The 22,296-nt window shown below is 45.0% G+C and overlaps 1 protein-coding gene across 1 annotated transcript; it reads right to left on the reverse strand.

Annotated features, from left to right (window-relative positions):
- Positions 1-4,324: 4,324 nt before the first annotated feature.
- On the reverse strand, positions 4,325-11,894 carry LOC122029587 (uroporphyrinogen decarboxylase). Its single transcript, XM_042588642.1, has 6 exons — positions 11,652-11,894; positions 11,105-11,226; positions 10,293-10,403; positions 9,498-9,686; positions 5,269-5,394; positions 4,325-5,006 (listed from the first exon to the last, which is right to left on the reverse strand). The coding sequence occupies exons 1-6, from the start codon at positions 11,764-11,766 to the stop codon at positions 4,491-4,493; spliced, it is 1,179 nt and encodes a 392-aa protein (XP_042444576.1). The 5' UTR covers positions 11,767-11,894; the 3' UTR covers positions 4,325-4,490.
- Between the last annotated feature and the right edge of the window lie 10,402 nt (positions 11,895-22,296).

Below are 22,296 nucleotides of genomic sequence, written 5' to 3' on the forward strand. Positions count from 1 at the left end.
GGGAATTTTCGCTGAAGTTGGAAGGAGACCCTTGGCCTTCAAGTAATCCGACGTGGCAGTGATGGTCAGTTCAAAGGCCTCGGCCATCCGGTTGCAAACCTTCTCAGCGAACTCGTCTGAGCGAATGTAGTTTTGCCTCAGCACGATGAACCGGCTCGGCTCAGTCTCCTGGTACTCCTTGAAGGTGGCTTGGGAAGCTTCAAGAGCCTCCTGTAATTTCTTCAGTTCATCCTTATGTTTGAACACTTCGCCCGAGCGGCTCGCCTTTTCGCCGTCCAGCTGCTCCATCAGCTCTTTGACTCATTGTTCAAGGCCCCGCGCTTCCACGTTCTTCTTTTCCAGATCGGCGATGGCGGTGTTCTTCCGAGTGGTGGCCAGCTCAATCTTACGGTCGTAGGATTTGACCTTCTTGTCTAGCTGGTCCAACATATAAGTCTGGTCGGCCGTCTTCTTCCGCTCGGCCTCCAACAGATCCTTGGTTTTTTCGAGCTCCTTCTGCAGCTCGGCATAAGAAGGGCTTCGGGAAGATGACGGGCTGCCCTGACTCTTCAACCTCTTCAACTCGTCCTCCACCATCGCGAAGCGGTTGGAGACAGCGATCTCTTCCACCCATCGCTGAAGAACAATAAAATGTTAAGGAGGCCGATTGGGAAAACTACATTAAAAAAAAAGTAAACCTTACCCCGGTGGCCTGCTGCATGTGGCTATCAGCCAGCTTGTCGAGTGGTATCATGGCCACAGGGGCCCGAGCGTCCGCCCACATTTCAACGAGAGGCCCCTTCATAGTGATCATATGCTCGGGGGTCGTAGGCCGATCGGACTCAACCATAAAAGCCTCAGTAGGGAGATGCAGAATTGCCCTAACTGTGCGTCCCCGGCCCGGAGTCGTCTGAGTAGACGCCAAAGGATCGGAGGCCGGGCTGGAGAAGGTGGACAAAATGCCCGAGCGGAGGACTCGGCATGGTGCAGGAGGAAGGGAGGCAACTGCAAGGGAGTCCGGTCGGAAGATAGAGCCTCGACAGATGGTGCTTGACCACGTGGGGAGGCGGTGCCCGTCCGCTCGGACGCTTGCACGGCGGAGGTTGCCGACCGGAGGGGTTTCTCAACTCTCCGTCTTTTCCTATTGAGTGGAAGCTCGTCCTCCGGATCAGAACTTTCATCCCGAACGGCCAGTTCTTTGCCAGAAGTTGCACCAGCGGCAGCATCCATGGGCGAAGCCTGAGCGGCCGACTCGCCCGCCTGCTCTTCGCTCTCGTCCTCATGAGAGCCGACCGGAGCAATGCCCAGTTGCTCCATTTCCTTGGTCGCTGCCGCTTCGAGCGCGGCAGCTTTCTTCTTCAGAATGCCGAACAACACCGACTCCATTACGATATTCGCTGCAAAGAAAAGAGAAGGAAATCAGTTAGAACTCAAGGCAAAGGTCTAAGTAAAGTTCTTACCGAAGCTGCTCGGGAGGGGAGTCCGGCTCGGACTCAGACCAAATATGTACATCACTCCTTCAGGCAGGAGCTTATTGATGTCGAGCTTCAGACCGGCTAGCAGATTTGCTACTTGAAGATAGTCTGGTCGGGTCTTGTATTTCTTCAGCTCGGGAGAGATGGGCGGTCCGACCTGCCATTTCGTACGGAAGGGGAGCCGCCTGGGAACATGACGATAGAAAAAATTCTCCTTCCAGTGTTTATTGGAAGAAGGCAACTTATCAAAAAAGACTAAGCCAGGCCGAGCTTGAAACAAATAAGTACTCGGCTCAGATTGTTTGGGGTAATAAAAATAGTAGAAGATCTCCGGGCGGAGGGGAATGTTGTGGATCTTAAATAAGACCACAACCCCGCACAGGAGGCGAAAGGTATTGGGGACCAGTTGGGCGAGCGGAATGCCAAAAATGTTACAAACTTCGACAATGAAGGGGTGGAGGGAAAACCGCAGACCAGCAACGAATTGGTCGCGGAAGAGACAAAAGGCGCCGCTCGGCGGTCTGTGTGGCCGAGCGGAGGGTGAAGGTAAAATTAACTCGAAGTCGGAAGGGATATCATAGGCATTAAACAGGCTCTCGGCATCGCGCCGATCGAATCGCGACTCCATGGTGGTATACCATGGGCCGAGAGCCGGGTCCGTAGGCTGGGAGGAGCTTACCATCACCAGAGGAATGGAAGAAGTAGAAATCGAAAGGGAAAGCAAATGTGCAAGCAAAGAACGGAGCAAAACAGAAACCAAAGGAACACGGCCGAGAACGCAAAGAAAACATAAGGATGAAAGGAAGAAAGGAGGAGGGACCTTACAAAGGAGTTGAGGATCGAAGAAATATGGCGGAGGACCGTCGGAGAAGAGAACTGGAGTCGCCGGAACGCTGAAGCACCGAGGAGGAATACGGGACACGCGAAGGCAAGGGTGCGGCGGAGGGAGAAGATGAAGGCTTTATAAGGTCGAGTCCGATCGGCCTCGACCGTTGGATGCAGGTCACAGGAACCGAGGCTCGCATCGAGCTGTTCATTTCAAACCGCCGATGTCCCATCGGACACATCGTCGACCCGTACGATGACGCTAGCGAAGGCGCCACGTGGCATCCTCCCATAGGGGCACATTTAATGAGCACCATTACGACACGCAATTCGCGTGCTCGGTCTTAATGGAGGGGATTTGCACGAATCCCAAGGAGATCCGAAGGGCGTCAGCGTTGACCGTCAACGCGGAAGTGAACCCAGCGCTCGGAAGGAGCCGAGCGGCCGGGGAGGAACATTCCAAAGTGGCAGGGCGATTTCATTCAGACAGACCGGCAGTCCAGTCAGTCGGACTTAGCGCCTCCTTCGACTAGACTTGAAGGGGAGGCATGTGATCTGGTGATAAGGACGGGGGACCCTCGTTGGCGGAAGGTCAACGACACGTGGAGATCAAAGGTCAGGAGAGTCAACCCGGAGATAGGCCGACCGGAGGGAGCAAACCTACCGACCGGGGCATCGCATGCCGACCGACCGTGAATCCCCCGAACCGAATGAAAGACAACCCGACTAGGAGTCGGGTTTCCGATGCTCCAAGGCAAAAAGATTTCAAGGCCGAGCGGAATGTCCGTTCGGCCGGGGCACCAGGTAACAGAGGTAGGGCAAAATCATCCGAGCATCCGTCCAGGAGTTCTCTCGGTCGGACCGATGACTATAACCGACGACAGGGAGTAATATGCCTGCCGAGCGGCTTACCCGCTCGGCCCTGAAACAGCCAAGGGACGCAAGAGGACAAAGGAGATAGGGGATAACATCATCCTCGAGACACTTGCCACCGACAAATAGCAGAGTTGGCGGCCAAGCCGTACACAGGATCATACAGTGGAAGCTTCTACCGTCATATCCGGGATATGCTCGGACGATTGCGGAATGGCGCCAGAGGTACTTTTCTGACACAGGCTCGTTAAGGTAGGTTTGGGGAAGCGTGCACGCATCGGGAAGCGTGCCCGCGTTTCCCCGGGGCCCTATATAAGGATCCCCAGACTTCGACGAAGGTATGCGCACATCTCTACTTTAGCCTCATTAAGCTGCCTCTCTCGTTGCCTCACTTGAGCGTCGGAGGGCCGTCGTCGGAAAACCCCTCCCGGCTCGGCTTCTTTGCAGGTTCGTCGGAGAGCTACACCACCAGTCGGAGACAGCAGAGCGTGCCACGTCCCCAGCATCCGTCGACTCAGCGCTCGGATAGATATATATATATATATATATATATATAATTTTTTAGATATTCTCTATTTTTTTCAAAAAACACTATCTATATTTTTAAAAAACAGATGTGAAAAAATATAAACTAATACAGATATAGATAAGATATAGAAAATATAAAATAACACTATTTTTAAAAAAATGTACGTTTTTAAAAAAAAAAATAAAAATGAAAAATACCTAAATGACTGGTCTAATGTCATATTCACAAGTTGTGTTCGATTTTTATTACCCCATGTTTCCACAAAATTGTTTCAGGAGCACAATTTTACTCAAAAAGTTCACTAATATTCAAAATCATACTGGAATGCCGATCCAGATTTTAATGCGTATAGCAAAAGTTGGTACCTGAAAATAAATCAACCCTAAGGTAATCATTATAACTTTTATGTAGGCGGTGTTTCAGCAACTAGTACATTCTTAAATCGCACATTTTTAGGTTCCCATTACCATTGTTCCACCATGAATGTTCTCTGAGCTTAAGAAACCCACCTTACATATTCAATGTTCTCTTTTAGTTCATTGTTTCAAAGTTGGAGTGCAATGACCGAGTCATGAGATTTCGAATGAGCACAAAAGATATCATGAGATATACAATTGGAAATGTTTTTAGTAGACTGCTAATCTCAACAAACACCGGGATAAGTGTCAGCATATGCAATTTTGCTTCTCAAGTAAACTCACAGCACAACCCGAAAAATTGTTCATGTCAAATATGATTGGAAATCAATGATCAACGTAAAGAACAATAATAAACCTCACCTGACAATTGCAAATAGCATATAACAATGTTCAGTATCTAATCCCTTTTGCAACTTCAAAGAAATGGGCAACGTTTTCCTCTGGGGTTCCTACTACGATACCATGTCCAAGGTTCAGTATATGTCTATTGGTACCTGCCTTTCTTACCGTGTCCATAATCCGCTGAGTTATGAATTCCTTTGATCCAAAAAGAACACCAGGGTCGACGTTTCCCTGAACTGCAATGTCTGATCCCAACCTTCTCCTACCTTCTGCCATATCAACTGTCCAGTCCAAGCTCACAACATCAACGCCGGTCAATGGTAGTCTCTCAAGCAAGCCTCCTGACCCACTTGCATAGAGGATCAGAGGTAGATACGGATGGGTCTTCTTGACTGAATCTACAATTTGTTTTAAGTAAGGCAAGCTAAATTCTTCAAAGTCCACAGGACTAAGCTCAGTTGCCCAGGAATCAAAAATTTGTACAGCTTGTGCCCCATGGTCAGCTTGATATCTGATGTAGTTGGCCATAGAGTTTGTAAATTTCTGCAATAGCGAATGTAAAACCTACAGAAGAAACATCGTGTATCAGAGTTGCATAACTGAGACATGCGCAACGGGACTAAACTTGGTAAAAGTTTCACGCTTTTTTTACAAGCTAAAGACATTTGCCAAATCAGGCATCAGCTAAAAAAAAATTCTGAAGGATTTCCTTTTGTTAAATTTTTGTCAAAGCTCAAAGCATTGTAAAATGTTTTCCTACTATCTAAAGATGTTTCTGCATTTTATGGTTTGTTTTTGTCAATAACAGTGGTATTTTTGTAATTACCTTTGGCTGAGAGAAAGCCAGCCTCTTTATCTTCGAAAAGTGCTTAGAAGATCCACCTTCAACTACATATGATGCTAGGGTGAATGGAGCCCCAACAAAACCCAGAACAGCTGCATCACCTTTAATCTGTTAAAGAGCAGCAAGTTCAGTAATCCAAAATACAATTATGAAACATACTAAACCTGGAAAATTTTAAACTAGTTAACACCCCACCAAAGCCAATATGAATAAGGTTGATCTTATTACTTTTCCCCTTAAATTTTTAAGCCTTTCATCTAAATTTTTTAGTTAATACTTGAAATATTGCCTTAACCATGTTGAGTTCTCATTTGAAATTTTCGTGAACTTCTCAGTTGAGATCCCTGTGAAAGTCTTCACTTGGAAAATTACACATTTTCCCTTTGACACTTCCTGAACGACATTCTTCTTTCTTTTCAAAGTCAGTGAATGATGTGTGGATTGTAATCATTCTTCTCTCCAACTCAATATCTTTGGATTTAATTGTTCCCAAAGACAACGATGATTAAGGAGACAACCAAACACAGGCAAATGTGTTTGTTGAGACAAATTTCTTGCTACAACATGAAGCAAGCACATCAATTCCCTAAGATTTTATGTGAAACTTAAGTTAAAATGACCAGAAAGAGGAATGGCAATAATTTTGAGCCTTCTCCATTTGAAATCTATCAAGCACCTTTAATCTATATGTAAGTTAAAATGACGGGAAAGAGCAGTGCCAACAATTTTGATTTCTTCATATGGAATCTATCAAACATCTTTAACATATATGCCTGGTGATGGATAATCTTTTGATGTTTTTATCCCAACTTATTGACATTCCACGAATCTTCACATTTGACCTTATACTCTTCATAGGAAATGACTGATTGAGTTAGGGGCAGAGCTAGAATCTTTTGCTGACGGTAGGTAACACTATAATATAATTAATAAAGTAATATATATATATATCTATATAAGATCTTATATATAATCAATTCAAGAATATAATGATTCAATTTTTTTATAGTTGATTTCGATGCTAATTAATAATAATCTTCAACGAGCGCAGATGAAAAGTATGAGCTATTGAGCTCGGATTTGAGAGTAAATATAGTTAATCCAGGTATACAGACCCTTACAGATCCGACTATTCCGAGAGGTGGGCTGCCCTCTCTCGGTTCACCCATTAGGCAAATTTGGAAGTGCTCGCGATAGTGCGCCTAGTAGTCAACTTCCACAACCCTCCCCCCACTGTTGAGCTGCATAGGCAAGTTAAATGATTTTACAAGGCACTATGTGCCACTTTGCACAGCCTCTACGCCAATTTGACTAGTCAATTGGTTTTACAAGACACTGTGTGCCGCCTTGCTAAGCCGCTCCACCAATTAATAGCCATATTGCATGCTCCGAACTAAGAGGAGCCTTGGCGCAACGGTAAAGTTATTGTCATTTGACCAAAAAAGTCACAGGTTCGAATCCTGGAAACGGCCTCTTGCAAAAAGCAAGGTAAGGCTGCGTGCAATGGATCCTTCCCCGGGACCCCGCATGGCGGGAGCTTCGTGCACCGGATTGCCCTTTTTATTGCATGCTCCGAACTGTGATGCTCTGTGAATCCACCAATCGTCTTTCTCCCACACCGTGCCTAGGGACAGGCTTGGAGTATCTTCACGATAGTGTAAGATCAAACTAAAAAAATGGGAAAATTTGAATTGAAATATGAGAAAATTATTATTCTCCCTTTTTGCATATAAATCTTATATTGTTCCTGGGTGCGTAGGCTATTCCACATATGGTGGATCATGATATCAAGTCTGCCAACATATTGTTGGACAACTCTATGGTGGCTAGGGTATGATTTTCTATCATTTTCATGTGTTTGATGCAATAATTAAAAGGCAAACATATTATTTGGGCAACTATATTATTTTTCTGGGCACTGGGCAGCTATATTATTTTTTCTGACTCAGTTTTGACAGCTGCCCACACTGGGCCCATGCAAGCTCTGCCCCTGGATTGAGTCCCCTTTGCTATCTATTAACCTTGGTCCTATATTAGTCAGCATAGGAAATCATCAACATCTAATAACAAAATGAGAACCATCATTTGATCCGTTGATAGAGAAACAAAAAGACTTGAGTATGGGTGAGTAAAAGTTCAATTAAACTGAATTAACTGATCGAATTTAAAAATTCAGTTCGGTTAATTCCGAAATTCATTTTTTTTTAAATATCGGTTATATTGATTCAATTTCGATTTTAAAAGTAGAAATTTAGTTAAACCGAATAAATCGATTTTTTTTCCGCTGAACCGGATAAATCCATAAAGGGTAATAGATTTCCCTAATTCGGTAGCTTCTCTCCTCGACGGCTTCCCTAAACTCCGTGACTTCTCACTTCTGCTCAAGTGTCGATGCTCGCCAATCGCTACTCTGCACTTCGCTCTCCGATTGTTGCTATATCCTCTCTTCGTTTCCTTATGTCATGGCATCCCTGTTTAGGGTTCGCAACGAGGCACCAGAGGAGGGTAGATCGGGCGGGAAGACCCTCCGCAATTGGAGAGGAAGCAAGCGAACCTCCGGAGCCCCATTAGTTCTTTGGCCTCGTCTCTAGCACCGTGTACACATAACCTCCCTCCCCCGCTCACTCTCCCGATGCCTCCACCACCCGCTTGGTGCCCTAGTTGGCACCTTGGCCTCATCTTCGGCACCGGGAAGCTCATCTCTTCTGTTTCCGCTCTGATAAAAGCTCCACCGAGTCTCCACTTCCTATTTCCCTTCCTCTTTGGATTACTTCTTCAAACAAGACCACAACTCTCGATCCGATGAGTTGTTTCTTATTTGTTTCGGCGGCGATTCTAAAATCAGCAAAACGTCCTACTTGATTCCCAGTTATGTTGATTGTGTGGCTGCTGGGTTTGGGTCCGGATAGCGTCGCGCATGAAATTCTATCTGACGCCTTTGCCCCCGCGGCTTTAAAAATCCGTCGGAAGAGAATTGTATAAAAGGTTGGTTAATTCAATTTTCGACCGAATTAACCAATATTTTATCGGTTTGGTCCTTTCAGTTAGCTCAAAAAAAATTTGGTTTGTTGGATTTCAGTTAGTTCGGTTCAATTTTAACCGAATACTCAACCCTAGACTTGAGACCATGTAGTTCCATGCATAGTTTAAATATTTTGTGTTGCTGCATTGCATTGGTGCCTGCTTCAATCCATTTAATATTTTCCTTAAAAATATAAGTTAAGCTCTTACCTTTCATCCCAATGGTCCACAAGTGCAGAGCATGATGCCCTAGCACACTTGTAAAATGTCGACTTCATCTTGATTGAACAGTAATTTTATCTAGCCATGAATTTCACATTGGACCTATCTACATTGTCAATCCAACCTTGGCTTAATCTGACCCGACCTTGACATGTTTTGCCAAACAGACATGGCTTGTGACCCTATCAATCCATCTAGTGAGTTTACCAATCCAACACCATAGTTAATGGGCTAACTAGTTAGTCTGTCTTTAGCCTCAACTAATCAACTATTGGCTTAGTTCTCAAGTAGATCATCTTCAGAAAATGGGGCGATCAAGATTTGAGTATGGATAGGATGGTTGTTGATCCATTTCATCAAGGAGCTCAAGTGTAAGATGTTGAAGGTAGGAAAATAGAATTCTTATTAATCAAAAATTGAATTTTACATTAGAAACTAGGAAAGCTGTATAGCTTGGATACTACTAAAATTAAGAAACAACTAAATAATTCTTGAGATACAGTAATCACAATTGGCTACCAACACAAAAGAATTACCAAGAAACTCAACTAATTACCAAACAGCACAAAATTCAAACATTATTCCAAATTTCCATCACAATTATATTATTTTATTTAATATTATGACATCTATACTTCAATATGTTTTGGATAAATTCATGAAAGTTCACAAGATCTATACATTATATTAATGTTAAGCAAATGGTTCTATCAAGATAGGTATGCTTTTATCTTTCACCCAAATCTCATAGGCAAGGATATTCAAATGAATATTAAAAAAGGATAAAAAAGACTCCAGTAATTAAGGATCAGAGGATAAATGCAGGCCCACAGCATGCACATACATATATTGTATTTAAAATCAGGAGCTTGTAGATTGACAACTAACTGAAATATGCATCCTAGAATCAATCAACTTATGGAGTTTCCATTCAAATTCCAAAAAAGGAAAGAAACAAATGAACCAACCTCTTCGCGCAATATAGTCAGTGCCTCCCCTACATATGGAACAAACTTGTCAGGATCAAACTCAGTTACTTGATCTACATCTTCAGCAGTTCTAATAGGACTATATATAAGTGGCCCTTTTCCTTTCACAATGTCAAATGGTATACTCATCCCAGGAAGAGGGGTAAGGATATCAGAGAACAAGATAACCTACAAGAATGACAATCATAAATAAACTTGATGAGAAACTCAAGATGCAAAGATGTGACCATCCAAGAATGAAAATTCAGCTGAAAGATTTAGGGGGCGTTTGGTTAAATGATGGGAATGACTATGGGTATGGGTTTGATAGTAAGGTGTAATGGGAATGGGAATGGAAATGAAACCCACCTAGTTATATGGGTTTGGTTGATTCCCATAAATCTAGAAATCATTCCCAAATTGTCATTCCCAAACCCACAATCCAAACACCATCTTTTACTATCATTCCATTCCATCATTCCCAAACCCATCAACCAAACACCCCCTTAGAATTCCTCTCTTTATTAAGTGATTACGTATTAGTGAGAACAACATATGTTGAACAAGATGTTTCATTTATTTGCAGCCATCTATATGGGCCTTTCCCTATTCAGCCATGTTGATGGCAATGTTTTCAGAAATATTAAAAGCAATAGCATGACATTCATGGTTTCCAATAAAACATTGATAACATGATAACCCATCTGTCTAGGAATCATCAAGTAAAACAATCATCACCTTCAAAATGAGGAAAAGGCAAGGAAAAACAAATTGTACAAACTAAGAATATCTTACCCCATCAGGTTTAAAAACCTTCCATGGCTGCAAAGATATTTCAACTACAAGATCAACATTTTCTGATCTTTCACGAAATGAGGGATATTTTTCACATATCTGCTGGTAACTCTGGGTGCAAAAAAGAAATCTGAAATGAAATCAGTTTGTACAAGAATCTAAAATACGTAGATATGCTTGAAATTGTTGCTTAATTGATAGTTAGTTGATGAATGATTTCCGCATTCATAAACAAAATACCAATTAGTACAAGAAGTCTAAAACAAGTTAAATTTACTTGCATATTCCGATAACAATGCATAAATAATATTCTTTTGGCAGATAATCATACACTAGTGCGAATAAATATAATTTATGCATACAGCTTGCTTTTCAGCGATATATAATATTAACTGTGGCAATCACCTCAATAGTTACCAAGTTGCAGTTTTAGGTCCTTGTAACAAAAAAATCAGTTCTAAAAGTTCAGATCATGAATATAGCTAGCTACAGATTCCAGAAACTAAGTAGTTGTTTTGTGTCATCATTTTCCAAATAACTGCCTTATCAATTTCCACCAATCTATAAAGGTGATGGAAGTAGTATCTTAGTGGAACCGATATACTTTTGTTAGTGAGCATAGCTATCCAATTCAGAAATAGTTGAGTTTATGCTTTACTTTTGTTCCAATTAATTGGTCCAATAACAAATATGGAGGGGTAAATGAAATAATGCCAGTAAAAAAAGATAAAAAAAGTATAAGTTTAATGGATCAAGGTTAATAAGTGAGCTAAGCAAGCCGCAGCTGAAACAAAAGAGTGTGCTAAACCTGCCTTCATGTACCTCCCAGCTTGCCGCATCAGCCAAACTGGAGGTCTCTCAACTTTCTCACCACGAACAGCATTCAGTAAGAGGGGCTCCGCAATGCTTGCAACCTTTGGTGTTTCTACATACTCTGAAACATTGCAGAGAATCATAGATTACATCTAGAACAGGATAACCAACAAGAAAAATTATACGTCATCCCTACTTTTTACTGTTCAGATCTTTTAAACTGAAAAAGAAACTTATCAATTTGTAATATACACATATCAATGGGAAGGTTGAGAAACATATGTTTAATGGCATCTAACCTTTTTTTATCTGCGCAATCAGATAGAACCACAACTCATTGGTCGGTGAATACAAGAAATTTTCCACGGATATGTAATGATAATAATAATAAGAAGAAGAAGAACATTGTTTTTAAAAAAGGAAATACGTATTAGTCCCAATTCCACAAAAGAACTAAAACCCTAATCGAAAAGCTAGGCGATGACCGAGAATGAACACCAAAAACAAAAACATCAGAAGGAATTGAAAATGTTAAAGGCTCGGTACCTCCAACAGCGCATCGGACAGGGAGAAACTTCGACTTTGACTGATAACCAAACACCGAATTCCGAACGACAGTGGAAGTCGAAGATAGCGAAATCGGGTAGCCGATACACGACATCTTCCAATTAGGCAACGAAGGAGGCGACTGCGATGTACGAAATCAAACGCTCCCCTAAAATCCTCGGCAGTCCTCCCACCTCCAGCTCATTTTTTCAATTGCCGTCAAGACGTGATGATGAATGATCTTAAAACCATGAAATAAAGATATAATTGCGAACTTACCAAAACACCCTATCGTCGAACCAGAAGACAAAGGTTTCAACTGTAACTTCGATCTCAATCTGGCGTGTTTAGGTAATCTCACGACAGCTGTATCTTTCCCGTTCTCTCACCAGCCAATTAGAATTGATCAGGCTCTGCCCTGTGGATAATGCCTTAACTCGAGCGAGTATCAACACCACCAGAAGCCTTATCAGTTTGTGCTCCCGCTGAAAAAATAAAAAATATTATTAATTTTATATATTAGATAACTCGATTGGCACCTTCATAATGTTTATTTTGCAATAGTATAACAATTCAATTAATTAGTTTGTTGCGCTCGTCCACACTAGCATTAATTTGTTCTTAGCTCAGGGCTTCCATCCCACTGTGGACATATTTTATGTACGACAGCTTTTCATCTCACTTTTATTTTGTGATAAAAGAGTTATTTAAATCAGTATAGATAGATGGCTTCTGATATGAGTGAACTACTAAGGATAAAAGTTAAACAGTTAGTATTATTTTTTAATATAATAGATAAATAGTTTTTCGCCTAATTCATTTATTGATGGAGCACAATGAGTAAAAAGTCACTCGTAATTTTTAAAATTGATCCCTTCCAAAACGAGAGAAGATGAATACTTGATGTTCTTATCCGAAAGTATAAACTTGGAAAGTTGGAAATGTGGTGGCTCTATCTGAAAGTATAAACTTGGAAAGTTGGAAATGTGGTGGCTCTATCTGAAAGTATAAACTTGGAAAGTTGGAAATGTGGTGGCTCTATCTGAAAGTATAAACTTGGAAAGTTGAAAATGTGGTGGCTCTATTGATTGGATGAAGATTTCGTTTTTCTCTTCTTTGTAAAATAAAATTAAATCAGGGAAGGGGTCCTTAGTGTTGACCCCCGACGCTCAAGTTAGAAATAGAAGAAGAAGAGAAAGTGAAAATACTAGGGACAGAGATTAATCTCGTCTTTCTTCATACCTATCATGCTCTTTTATATCTGTTTTAGTGACCCTTCATATTTCCCTGTTTAATGATATTAATTACAGACAAAAGACATCTTTGTTTTGACTTCTCAGCATTTAATAATAGATAGAGTGTTCTCATTTGTTTTCTCTTCCCCTTATTAAGTATTTATTTTTTCTTCTTTTATTATATTAGTTCATTATTCACTGTCAATGGTATACCCTAAGCCGGACGGATGGCCCGCTCTCCTGTCGATCGGGCTGACCAGACGTTGTTTCCTCCAGACGGTTTACCGGACAACGATTCCTCCGATTGGCCTATGTATCACCCTCTCGCTCGGGCGACGTGGTTGAGCCACATTGATCATCTTGACTTTGACCTCCACCGTGACCGTTGACCCGTGCCAGGTGGGCTCCTTACCACCGCATCACAAGTCTCCCATTCAAGTCTAGTCAAAGGAGGTTATAAATCCGACTAACTGGACAAGATGTGTCGCTGACGACTCTAAGGCCCAAGCGGCCTTCATGCTCCGATTTTCAATCGGTGACAAGCTCATGCCGCTCGGCCCTCTTTCGTGGGGTTATTGCTCAGCCCAAGCCTTCGAAGCGAAAATGTGCATAAGCCATTCGAATATGTGGTGATCACGTGTCCATGCCTGATCGGAACGACAGACGGTTATACTTGGTGACAATTTTCTCCTGCTTGCTCCTTGTGCCCCTCGGTTGAGCACGGTCTTGGCTAATGTCATCTAAATTTTTTGAAAACTGCGTAAATCCCTAATAATCATCATGGTCGAGCATGCGACCATACCTTTTAATTAAGTACCTTAAATGCTGCCTCATGACCAAAGGACATGTCCCCATACTGTCGTCGCGTGCTTGATGTGACAAGCGGATATCCGCTTGTGATGCAACGTGCACCTTTTCAAATTTAACGGTTGGATCTGCTTCTAGGTTTTCGTAACTCCGAATCAGATGGCTGGGGTCGATTGGTCGCAAGGTTTATAAACCTCGCGTGCACCGCCGTCTTCCTCACTTCGCATCTTTGTCTTCGAGTCTTCGTCTTCGAGTCTTCGTCTTCGAGCTTCCTTGCGACGTTGCGTGCTTCTCCCTTTTCGGTGATCTTTTTAGTAAGCTCCCTCCTTTCAATCGAATCCTTTCACTATTCTTAGCGTCTTCTCTTTCAATCTAACTTCATTGTTTCTTGTCGACCTTCGTTTCCGATGGTAAGCTCCTCTCCGTTCCTGGACTCTGGTACACGACCATCGAGTCCAGGTTCGACGGAGGTGATGTTGAGAGTTTGAGAGCCGCTTTTGAAATTCTCTCTAATTATCAAATCGGCCTTCCTTCGGCTTTTGACCGCTTGAACGAGTCGTCTCCGGGTTTTGTATGCTTCTTTAGGGACCAATTTACCGTCGGTTTGTGGTTCCTGATCCATCCTTTTTTCGCTGTCATTTGTAAATATTTTCGTATTTCTCTTCATCAACTAGTGTCGAACTCCTTTCAACTGCTGTGCGAGGTCATTGTTCTGTTCCGCCTGCATGACATTCCTCTTACAATCCTCGGCTCTTCCACTATTTCTATTATCCTAAATTGTTTGAGCCTGGGACTTTTCTCTTCCATGCCCAAGTGGGTCTAGTCTTCTTTAATAAAATGTCGTTCTCCAATAAATATTAGAAGGACTACTACTTCTTTGTTCGCTTTCCCGAGCGGTCAGACTTTCCGACCAGCTAAAAATTAGAGGTGTCGAATCCTACCGAGTTCAAGAAATACAAGAGCCGATCGGACTACCTTCATGCACCTTCCAGCTTGGTCGGTCAAAAATACTATATCCATAAGTTGTTGTTGGAGGGCATCCTCTACGTGTTCGACCTTAGCCCGATCTTCACAAGGCTTCCGTCCAGCCTAGGTATACTCTTTCTTTTCCCCAACCTTTGAATCCAACTGATTTTTCTTCCTTTTGTGCAGCTCGAATCATGTTGTGAGTGCGTCTGGCCAACAAGTGTAAGCTTACGGACGCAAACATCAACGTCGCGGTCGTGGCCTAGTTGGAGAGCCACAATCTGCAGCCGGTCGGTTCCAATGAAGATCCTCTCAATGAGGAGGAGGGTGAAACCTCTGCACTTGCTCCCGATCAGGGAGCTGTTGTGCTCCTAGGCTCTATATCTTCTGACCGGACGTTGTCATTGTCCAGTCTGCCTGAGGGATTAATAGCTGCACCGCCGGTCACCTTCATGCCACCCCCTTTGCCGGTGGGACGAGTGTCCCGCGTTGACCGGTGTCATCGCCTTAGTCGGTTGGCAGAGCAACTTCAGCCCCATCCACTCCGCGGCCGATGCCACATAACGACAGTCATTCATCTACCTACGGACGAGTGGCATACCTCGGACAACGCCGAATCCCAAGCCCCTGAGCACCAAATAATTATCCAAGGGCCACTCGCCCAGATATGGGCCAACGCTAGGGCTCGCGCAATGGTCATGCCTCCGGGGGCACTCGCCGATAGTCATACTCAAATGTCCACTGGGGTGAGCATTTTACTTGTACATTCTCATTTATTTCCACTCGGCTCTAATACTTTCTTGGATTCCTTGTAGTATTGGTAGAGAGTCTGGCCATATGCCAAACACTCATATGTTTGGAGCAGGAAGTCAAGCAGTTGCGTGCACCGAGCAGCTAATCGTATGCTTCCCAGACGTAGCTAGAGTAGATGAGTGCTAAGATGGCTCAACTAAGAGCCAATTTGGCCATGAGCTCCGAGCAGCTGGAGGTCGAGAAAAGGCAAAAGCGGTGAGCAGGCTGCACAATTGGCTCGGCTTGATAAGCAGGCCAGTTCCTTTGAGACCAAGCTCAACTTGGCCAACACCAGGAAGCTCCGGGCCATCGAGAACTTGGAGATCAAAAACAAGGAGTTTCGGGCGTTGTCTCAGAAGCTGAAGGACACGGAGGCGTCTATGGACGCCGAACGAGAGGGCAAGTTGGCCGATCAATCTACAACGAAGGCCTAACTGGACGCCAAGGATGAGGAGCTGGTGAGTTGAAGGCAAACATAGAAGCCTCCCGAGCGGCGTTGTAAGTTTACCAAGACGCTGAATCCACGCGATTCAAGCCACAGAAAAAGGCTTACCTCCGCTCAGATGCTCTCAACGACAAGGTCATCGATCGGGCGCTCCGTCTCTTCAAGCTTGCAATCGACGGGACGCTCGATCAACTGAAGGACAACACCTATATTCCAACCACTCTGACAAGTAAGGTCATCAGCTAGGATAACATGACCGAGTCACTGCCTGACGACGTTCTAGATTATCTTGAATAAGCATGCTCCTGCGCGCCTTCTTTTTTGTACTACCTCTTTTTGGACTTGTAAAAATTATGTCAATGCTAATGAATGGTTGTCCGTTCAGCGAACCTTTTTATTGTCACTCCTTCGTTTTGCGTCATTCGGCTCTTCCTTTTCATAATTTCCTCTTTGCAAACCACTAACTATAGCGCGCTGCAAATGTGGCTTCGTGGCCTCTCAATCGACAAATGACTATCCACTTTCATAACCACTAGAACAATTCGTCCTTGCTGAATGGCCACCTTGTAGTAAAACATCGTTGCTTTTGTGTGGCGTTTTTGGGTTATCCTTTGACGTCGATTGAAGTTTCGAGTTTAAGGTCGCTACTTGACCGTTTAATGACGTAGATGTGGGTTTAAGACCGTCACTCGACCGCTGATGACGATAAGGGTTTAAGGTCGTTGCTCGACTATTGATAACAACAGGGGTTTAAGGTCGTCACTTGACCGCTGATGATGATAAGAGTTTAAGGTCGCCGCTCGATTGCTGATGACGACAGGGGTTTAAGGTCGCCGCTCGACCGTTGATGACGACAAGGGTTTAAGGTCGCTGCTCGATCATTGATGATGATAGGGGTTTAAGGTCACCGCTCGACCGTTGATGACAACAGGGGTTTAAGGTCGCTGCTAGACCGTTGGTGAAAATTGGGGTTTAAGGTTGTCGCTCGACCGTTGATGGCAAAAAGGGTTTAAGGTCGCCGCTCGACCGTTGGTGAAGACTGGGATTTATAGTCGCCACTCGATTATTATCTTGGTTTATCGGCTCAAGAGTCTTGAAAACATTTTTTGTTTATTCATGTCTGTCCTGCATCCAGAAGGCATATACACAAGTACATTTATATTTGCTCACACACCTCTCACCTGACCTTGTAGGGGTTGGAGATGATTCGCGCTCCATGGCCGCTGGAGCTGTCTTCCGTCTTCATCTTCCAAGTAATAGGCCCTGACCAGAGTTTCTGTACGACCTTGTAAGGTCCCCCCATGGTGCCTCGAGCTTGGTGACGTCCCTGATCTGCTTGATTCTCTTCCAGACCAAATCACCGACCTGGAAGGATCTCAGGATCATTCTCCGATTGTAGTTTTACTTCATCCGCTGTTGATATGCCATTAGCCGAACGACAGCTTTATCCGGTGCTTCATCAACCAAGTCGAGCTCCATCAACCTCCGCTCGGTGTTTCCCTCATCATAGAGTCCCACCTGGTCGGATTCTACTACAATCTCCACGGGGACTACCGCTTCTCCTCAATACACCAGTTGAAATGGTGTTACGTCGGTTGCCTCTTTTGGAGTCGTGCGAAGTGCCCACAAGACACTCAAGAACTCGTCGGCCTAGAGTGGTCAAGCCGAACTCGTAAGCCTCCAAGGATCTCCCGGTTTGTGACTTCCGCCTAGCCGTTGCTCTGGGAGTAGGCCATTGAGGTGAAGGCCTGCTGGATGACATAGCCTTCGCACCACTCCCTGAGTCTTCAACCCGAGAATTGTCTCCCATTATCCGAGACGAGCCTGTGGGGGATGTTGAACCGACATAAGATGTTCTACCAGATGAATTTGATGACCATCTGCTCACTTATCTTTGCTAGTGACTCGGCCTCCACCCACTTTGAGAAGTATTCCACCGCGATGAGTAGGAACCTCCGCTGACTAGTCGTCATAAGAAATGGTCCCATGATGTCCAGTCCCATTGGTCGAATGGACAAGACACTGCGGATGACTTCATCTCCTCGGGCGGTCAGTGCATGATGTTGTGATACCTTTGGTAGGACATGCACGTGGCTACTGTCCGAGCGACATCCTCTTAGAGGGTTGGCCAAAAATATCCGGCCAGGAGAATCTTTTGAGCCAACAAATGGCCACCCGGATCATTTCTACAAGAGTCTTGGTGCACTTCCTACACTTGTACTCTGGTCCTGTGGTCCAACGCACTTAAGCAGGGGTCTAGAGAAGGCTTTTTTATACAGTTGATCTCCGACCAAGGTGAACCACCCGACCCTCTTCTTTAATAGTCGCGCTGCCTCCTGGTCAGCTGGAGTTCTACCTGATCAGAGGAATTCAATCAGCGGTGTTCTCCTGTCGCTCGAGAAGACCACTCCCTTCATCCGGTCGATGTGCACCACTAATGAGACTTACTCGATCGACCGGCTAATCACGACTGGAGATAATGAACTAGCTAACTTAGGCAGTTCATTTGCTGCTTGATTTTCCGAACAGGGGATCTTTTGTACAGTGACCTCTTGGAAATTTGCCTTTAGTTTTTCAAAAGCTTCTGTATATAACTTGGGTCGGGAGCTGCTAATCTTGAATGCCCCTGATAGTTGTTGGGCGACCAACTGAGATTCCAAGTGAATGAGGACTTTTGTGGCTCAAACATGTTGCGCTGCCTGTAAGCCGACTATCAAGGCTTCATACTCGGCGTCGTTGTTGGTGGCCCGATAATCCAGCCAAACGGAAAGTTACATCCGATCTTCCTGTGGTGAAATGAGGAGAATGCCGATCCCACTGTCGTGTCGAGTGGACAAACCATCGACATATATTCTCCAAGTTGCTATTGTCTCGGCGTTCTGGACCTCTATAACAAAATCAGCTAAGGCCTGAGCTTTGATCGTCCTTCGGGGTTGATATTGAATATCAAACTCGCTTAATTTAGTTGTCCATTTGATTAGCCGTCCGGACGCCTCTGGGTTGAGGAGGACTCTTCCCAGGGTATTATTGGTCTTGACGATCATCGGATGAGCGAGGAAGTACGGATGATGTCTATGAGCGGCAAGCACCAAAGCATAGGCTAAAATTTCCAGACCGGTGTAGTGGGATTCAGCGTCTTTCAATATATGACTTAAAAAGTACTTGGGTTGTTGTTCATGGCCGTTCTGCTTGACTAATGTCGGGCCAACCGCATACTCGGTGGATGACAAATAAATCCAAAGCAACTCCCCAGCGCTCGGCTTAGCTAACACAGGCAAGGAGTTAAGATACTCCTTGAGCTCTTCCAACGCCCGATCGCACTCCGTGTCCCACTGGAATCTTGTCGCTCGGCGCAACACCTTGAAGAGCGGTAGACTCTGATCGGATCACTTGGAAATGAATCTGGACAACGCTGTGATCTGTTTGGTCAGCTGTTGGGCCTTTTTCAAGTTACAGGACGGGGGCATGTCTTGTAGTACTTTTACCTTGTTCAGATTCACCTCGATCCCTCGCTCAATGATGGTGCATCCGAGGAAGCACCCACTTTTTGCGCCGAATAAGCACTTGCTCGGGTTCAACTTCAACCCGTATATCCTCAAGGTTCGGCGTGTTTCTTCAATATCTATACACAAATCAGCAGCTCAGACTGACTTTATTAATATGTCATCGACATATACCTCCAAGTTGTGGCCGATCTACTTCCGAAACACCTTATTCATGAGCATTTGGTAGGTGGCGCAAACGTTCTTTAGTTCGAACGACATGACGTTGTAGCATAACGTTCCGTCGGTCATGATAAAGCTAACCTTTTCCTGATTTTCTTTGGCAAGCGACACTTGGTGGTAGCCTTGATACGCGTCTAGCATGCAGATTAGCTCGCAACCCACCATAGAGTCCACCATCTGGTCTATCCGGGGCAGCGGATAGAAATCCTTCAAGCACGCCTTATTTAAGTCACAGAAGTCGATGCACATCTGCCATTTATTGTCTAACTTTGAGACCAGCACGACATTAGTGAGTCAGCTCAGGAACTGGACTTTCCAGATGTGACTGACCTTTAGTAATTTCTCTATTTTTGCTCGGATGATCATGTTCTACTCCGCGCTGAAGTCTCTTTTCTGCTGCTTCACGGGTCGGGCGTTTGGTCGAATATGAAGCTCATGATGGGCGACGCTTGGCGAGATTCCGTGGAGCTCGTGGGTCGACCAGGCGAACACGTCATGATTCCACCTAAGGCAGGCGGACAGTTCTTCCTTTCTCTCGCTCTCCAGATCGGCGACAATGAAGGTGGTCGCATCCGATCGGCTCGAGTGAATCTGGACCTCTTCCTTTCTTTATAAACCATCACATGGGGCTTCTCAATGATGACGTTCACCTCCAAGCGTAGGCTTTTCCGAGCGACTCTTACTTCAGACTAGACCATCTCGACGTAGCATCGTCGAGCGGCCAACTAGCCTCCTCTAACTTCCCCTACCTTATCGTCCACTTGGAATTTGATCTTCTGGCAATAAGTGGACACCACCGCTCGGAACTCATTGAGCACCGGTCGGCCCAAAATGATGTTGTAGGCCGAAGGCACGTCTACCACGATGAAGTTTGTGGTCTTTGTCCTCTTCAGGGGCTCTTCTCCAAGAGAGATGGACAACTTGGTCTGTCCGATCGGCAACACTTCATTGCCCGTGAAGCCGTAGAGCGAGGTCGTAAATTGGCAGCAACTCACCCCAGTCAATTTGTAATTGATCGAACGCCTTCTTGAATATGATGTTCACCGAGCTCCCTGTATCAATAAAAGTTCGATGGATTGTATAATTGGCGATTACCGTTTAGATGATCAGTGCGTCGTCGTGAGAAGTTTCCACTCCCTCTAAATCTCTTGGGTCGAAGCTGATTTCGGGTCTTTCAGCTCTCTCCTTGCTGCAACCAACAGCGTAGACCTCGAGTCATCGAGCGTGCGACTTCCTTGCTCGGTTAGAATCTCCGCGCGATCGGGCCGTCGACGATCATTCCTATCTCTCCCCGAGCGGTGTTACTCCGGTTCTCTTCCTCTCGTGCCGACGGTTTGTTCCGCTCAGCAGAGACTCGGGCGGGACTTGAATTGCTCCCACGCTGAGGCTGATGGTGGCGTGGTTTGGTTGTTGTTCTTTCTTCTTCCCTTTGGAAGGTTGATCGGCGTCTTTGTCACCGATCGGGTGATGGGGATTGACGACGATATTCTTGCAGGGTCGGCCTGCTAGCTGCCAGGTCATAGCAATCTCGAGTATTGTGCGTCGTTGACTGGTGGAAGGAGCAGAACATCGGTGCCCACATCTTGCCTGTTGCAGCCTTTGGATGAGCGACCACCACATGCTGCACAACATGTGTCCTGGGCTTGTGTGGCGGGGCTCCTCCTGAGCAAGGTCCCTTGGGGGTTAATGGTTGTTCGGCTGACGCCGTTCAGACACTCCTGCGGGCTTGGTGGGTGTCTCCTTCTTTCTTGCAGCTTGGCTTCTTCCACGTTGATGTACTCATTGACCTTCTTTTGTAGGTGGCAAAAGTCTCTCGGCGGCCTCCAAATGAGCGACCGGAAGAACTCTCCTTCGGTGAGCCCTTGGGTGAAGACGTTCATCAACACGTCCGAGGAGACTGTCGGGATATCCATCGCCACCTGATTGAAGCGCTGAATATATGCCCTTAATGTCTCTCGGGCCCCTGCTTCAGTGAAAGTAGATTCACACTTGTCTTTTGATAGCAGCGACTGCGAGTGAAATGATGCAGGAAGGCAGCTTGGAAGTCTTTGAAGCTATCGATCGAGTTGCTTGGCAACTGCTTGAACCAACGTTACACCGATCTAGATAATGTGGTGAGGAAGACTTGACATTTCACCCCATCCATGTACTGGTGAAGTGTGGCCTCGTTATCAAACTTGGCCAAGTGGTCGTCGGGGTTGGTCGCTCCAATATATTCCCCGATCGTTAGTGGGGTGTAATGCTTCGGTAGAGGATCATTTAGAATCCCCTCCGAAAACTGTTGATTGACCCGCTCAGGCAAATTATCCTCTCTGATTGCCTTCATTTTCCTTGTGTCTCGAGCGAGTGCCTCATCCGACGAAGACCCCCAATATTTGTCCGCTCAGGCCTGTATCAGCATGTCGAGCTCCTCTTGCGTGAGCGTCACCATTGTGAATTGTCCGACATCTTCCATCTTCTCGTTCAGATGCCGGTTACGTTCCCACAGACGGCGCCAAAATGTTTCTATCTGAAAGCATGAAGCTGGAAAGCCGGGGATGTGGCGGCTCTGCTGACTGGATGAAGACCTCTCTCCTCTTTACAAAACAAAACCAAACCAGGGAAGGGGTCCCTGCGTTGGCCCTCCGACGCTCAAGTTAGAAACAAAAAAAGAAGAAGAGAAAGTGAAAGTACTA

This window comes from Zingiber officinale, chromosome 10B, assembly GCF_018446385.1.
Source record: "Zingiber officinale cultivar Zhangliang chromosome 10B, Zo_v1.1, whole genome shotgun sequence".
NCBI lineage: Eukaryota > Viridiplantae > Streptophyta > Magnoliopsida > Zingiberales > Zingiberaceae > Zingiber > Zingiber officinale.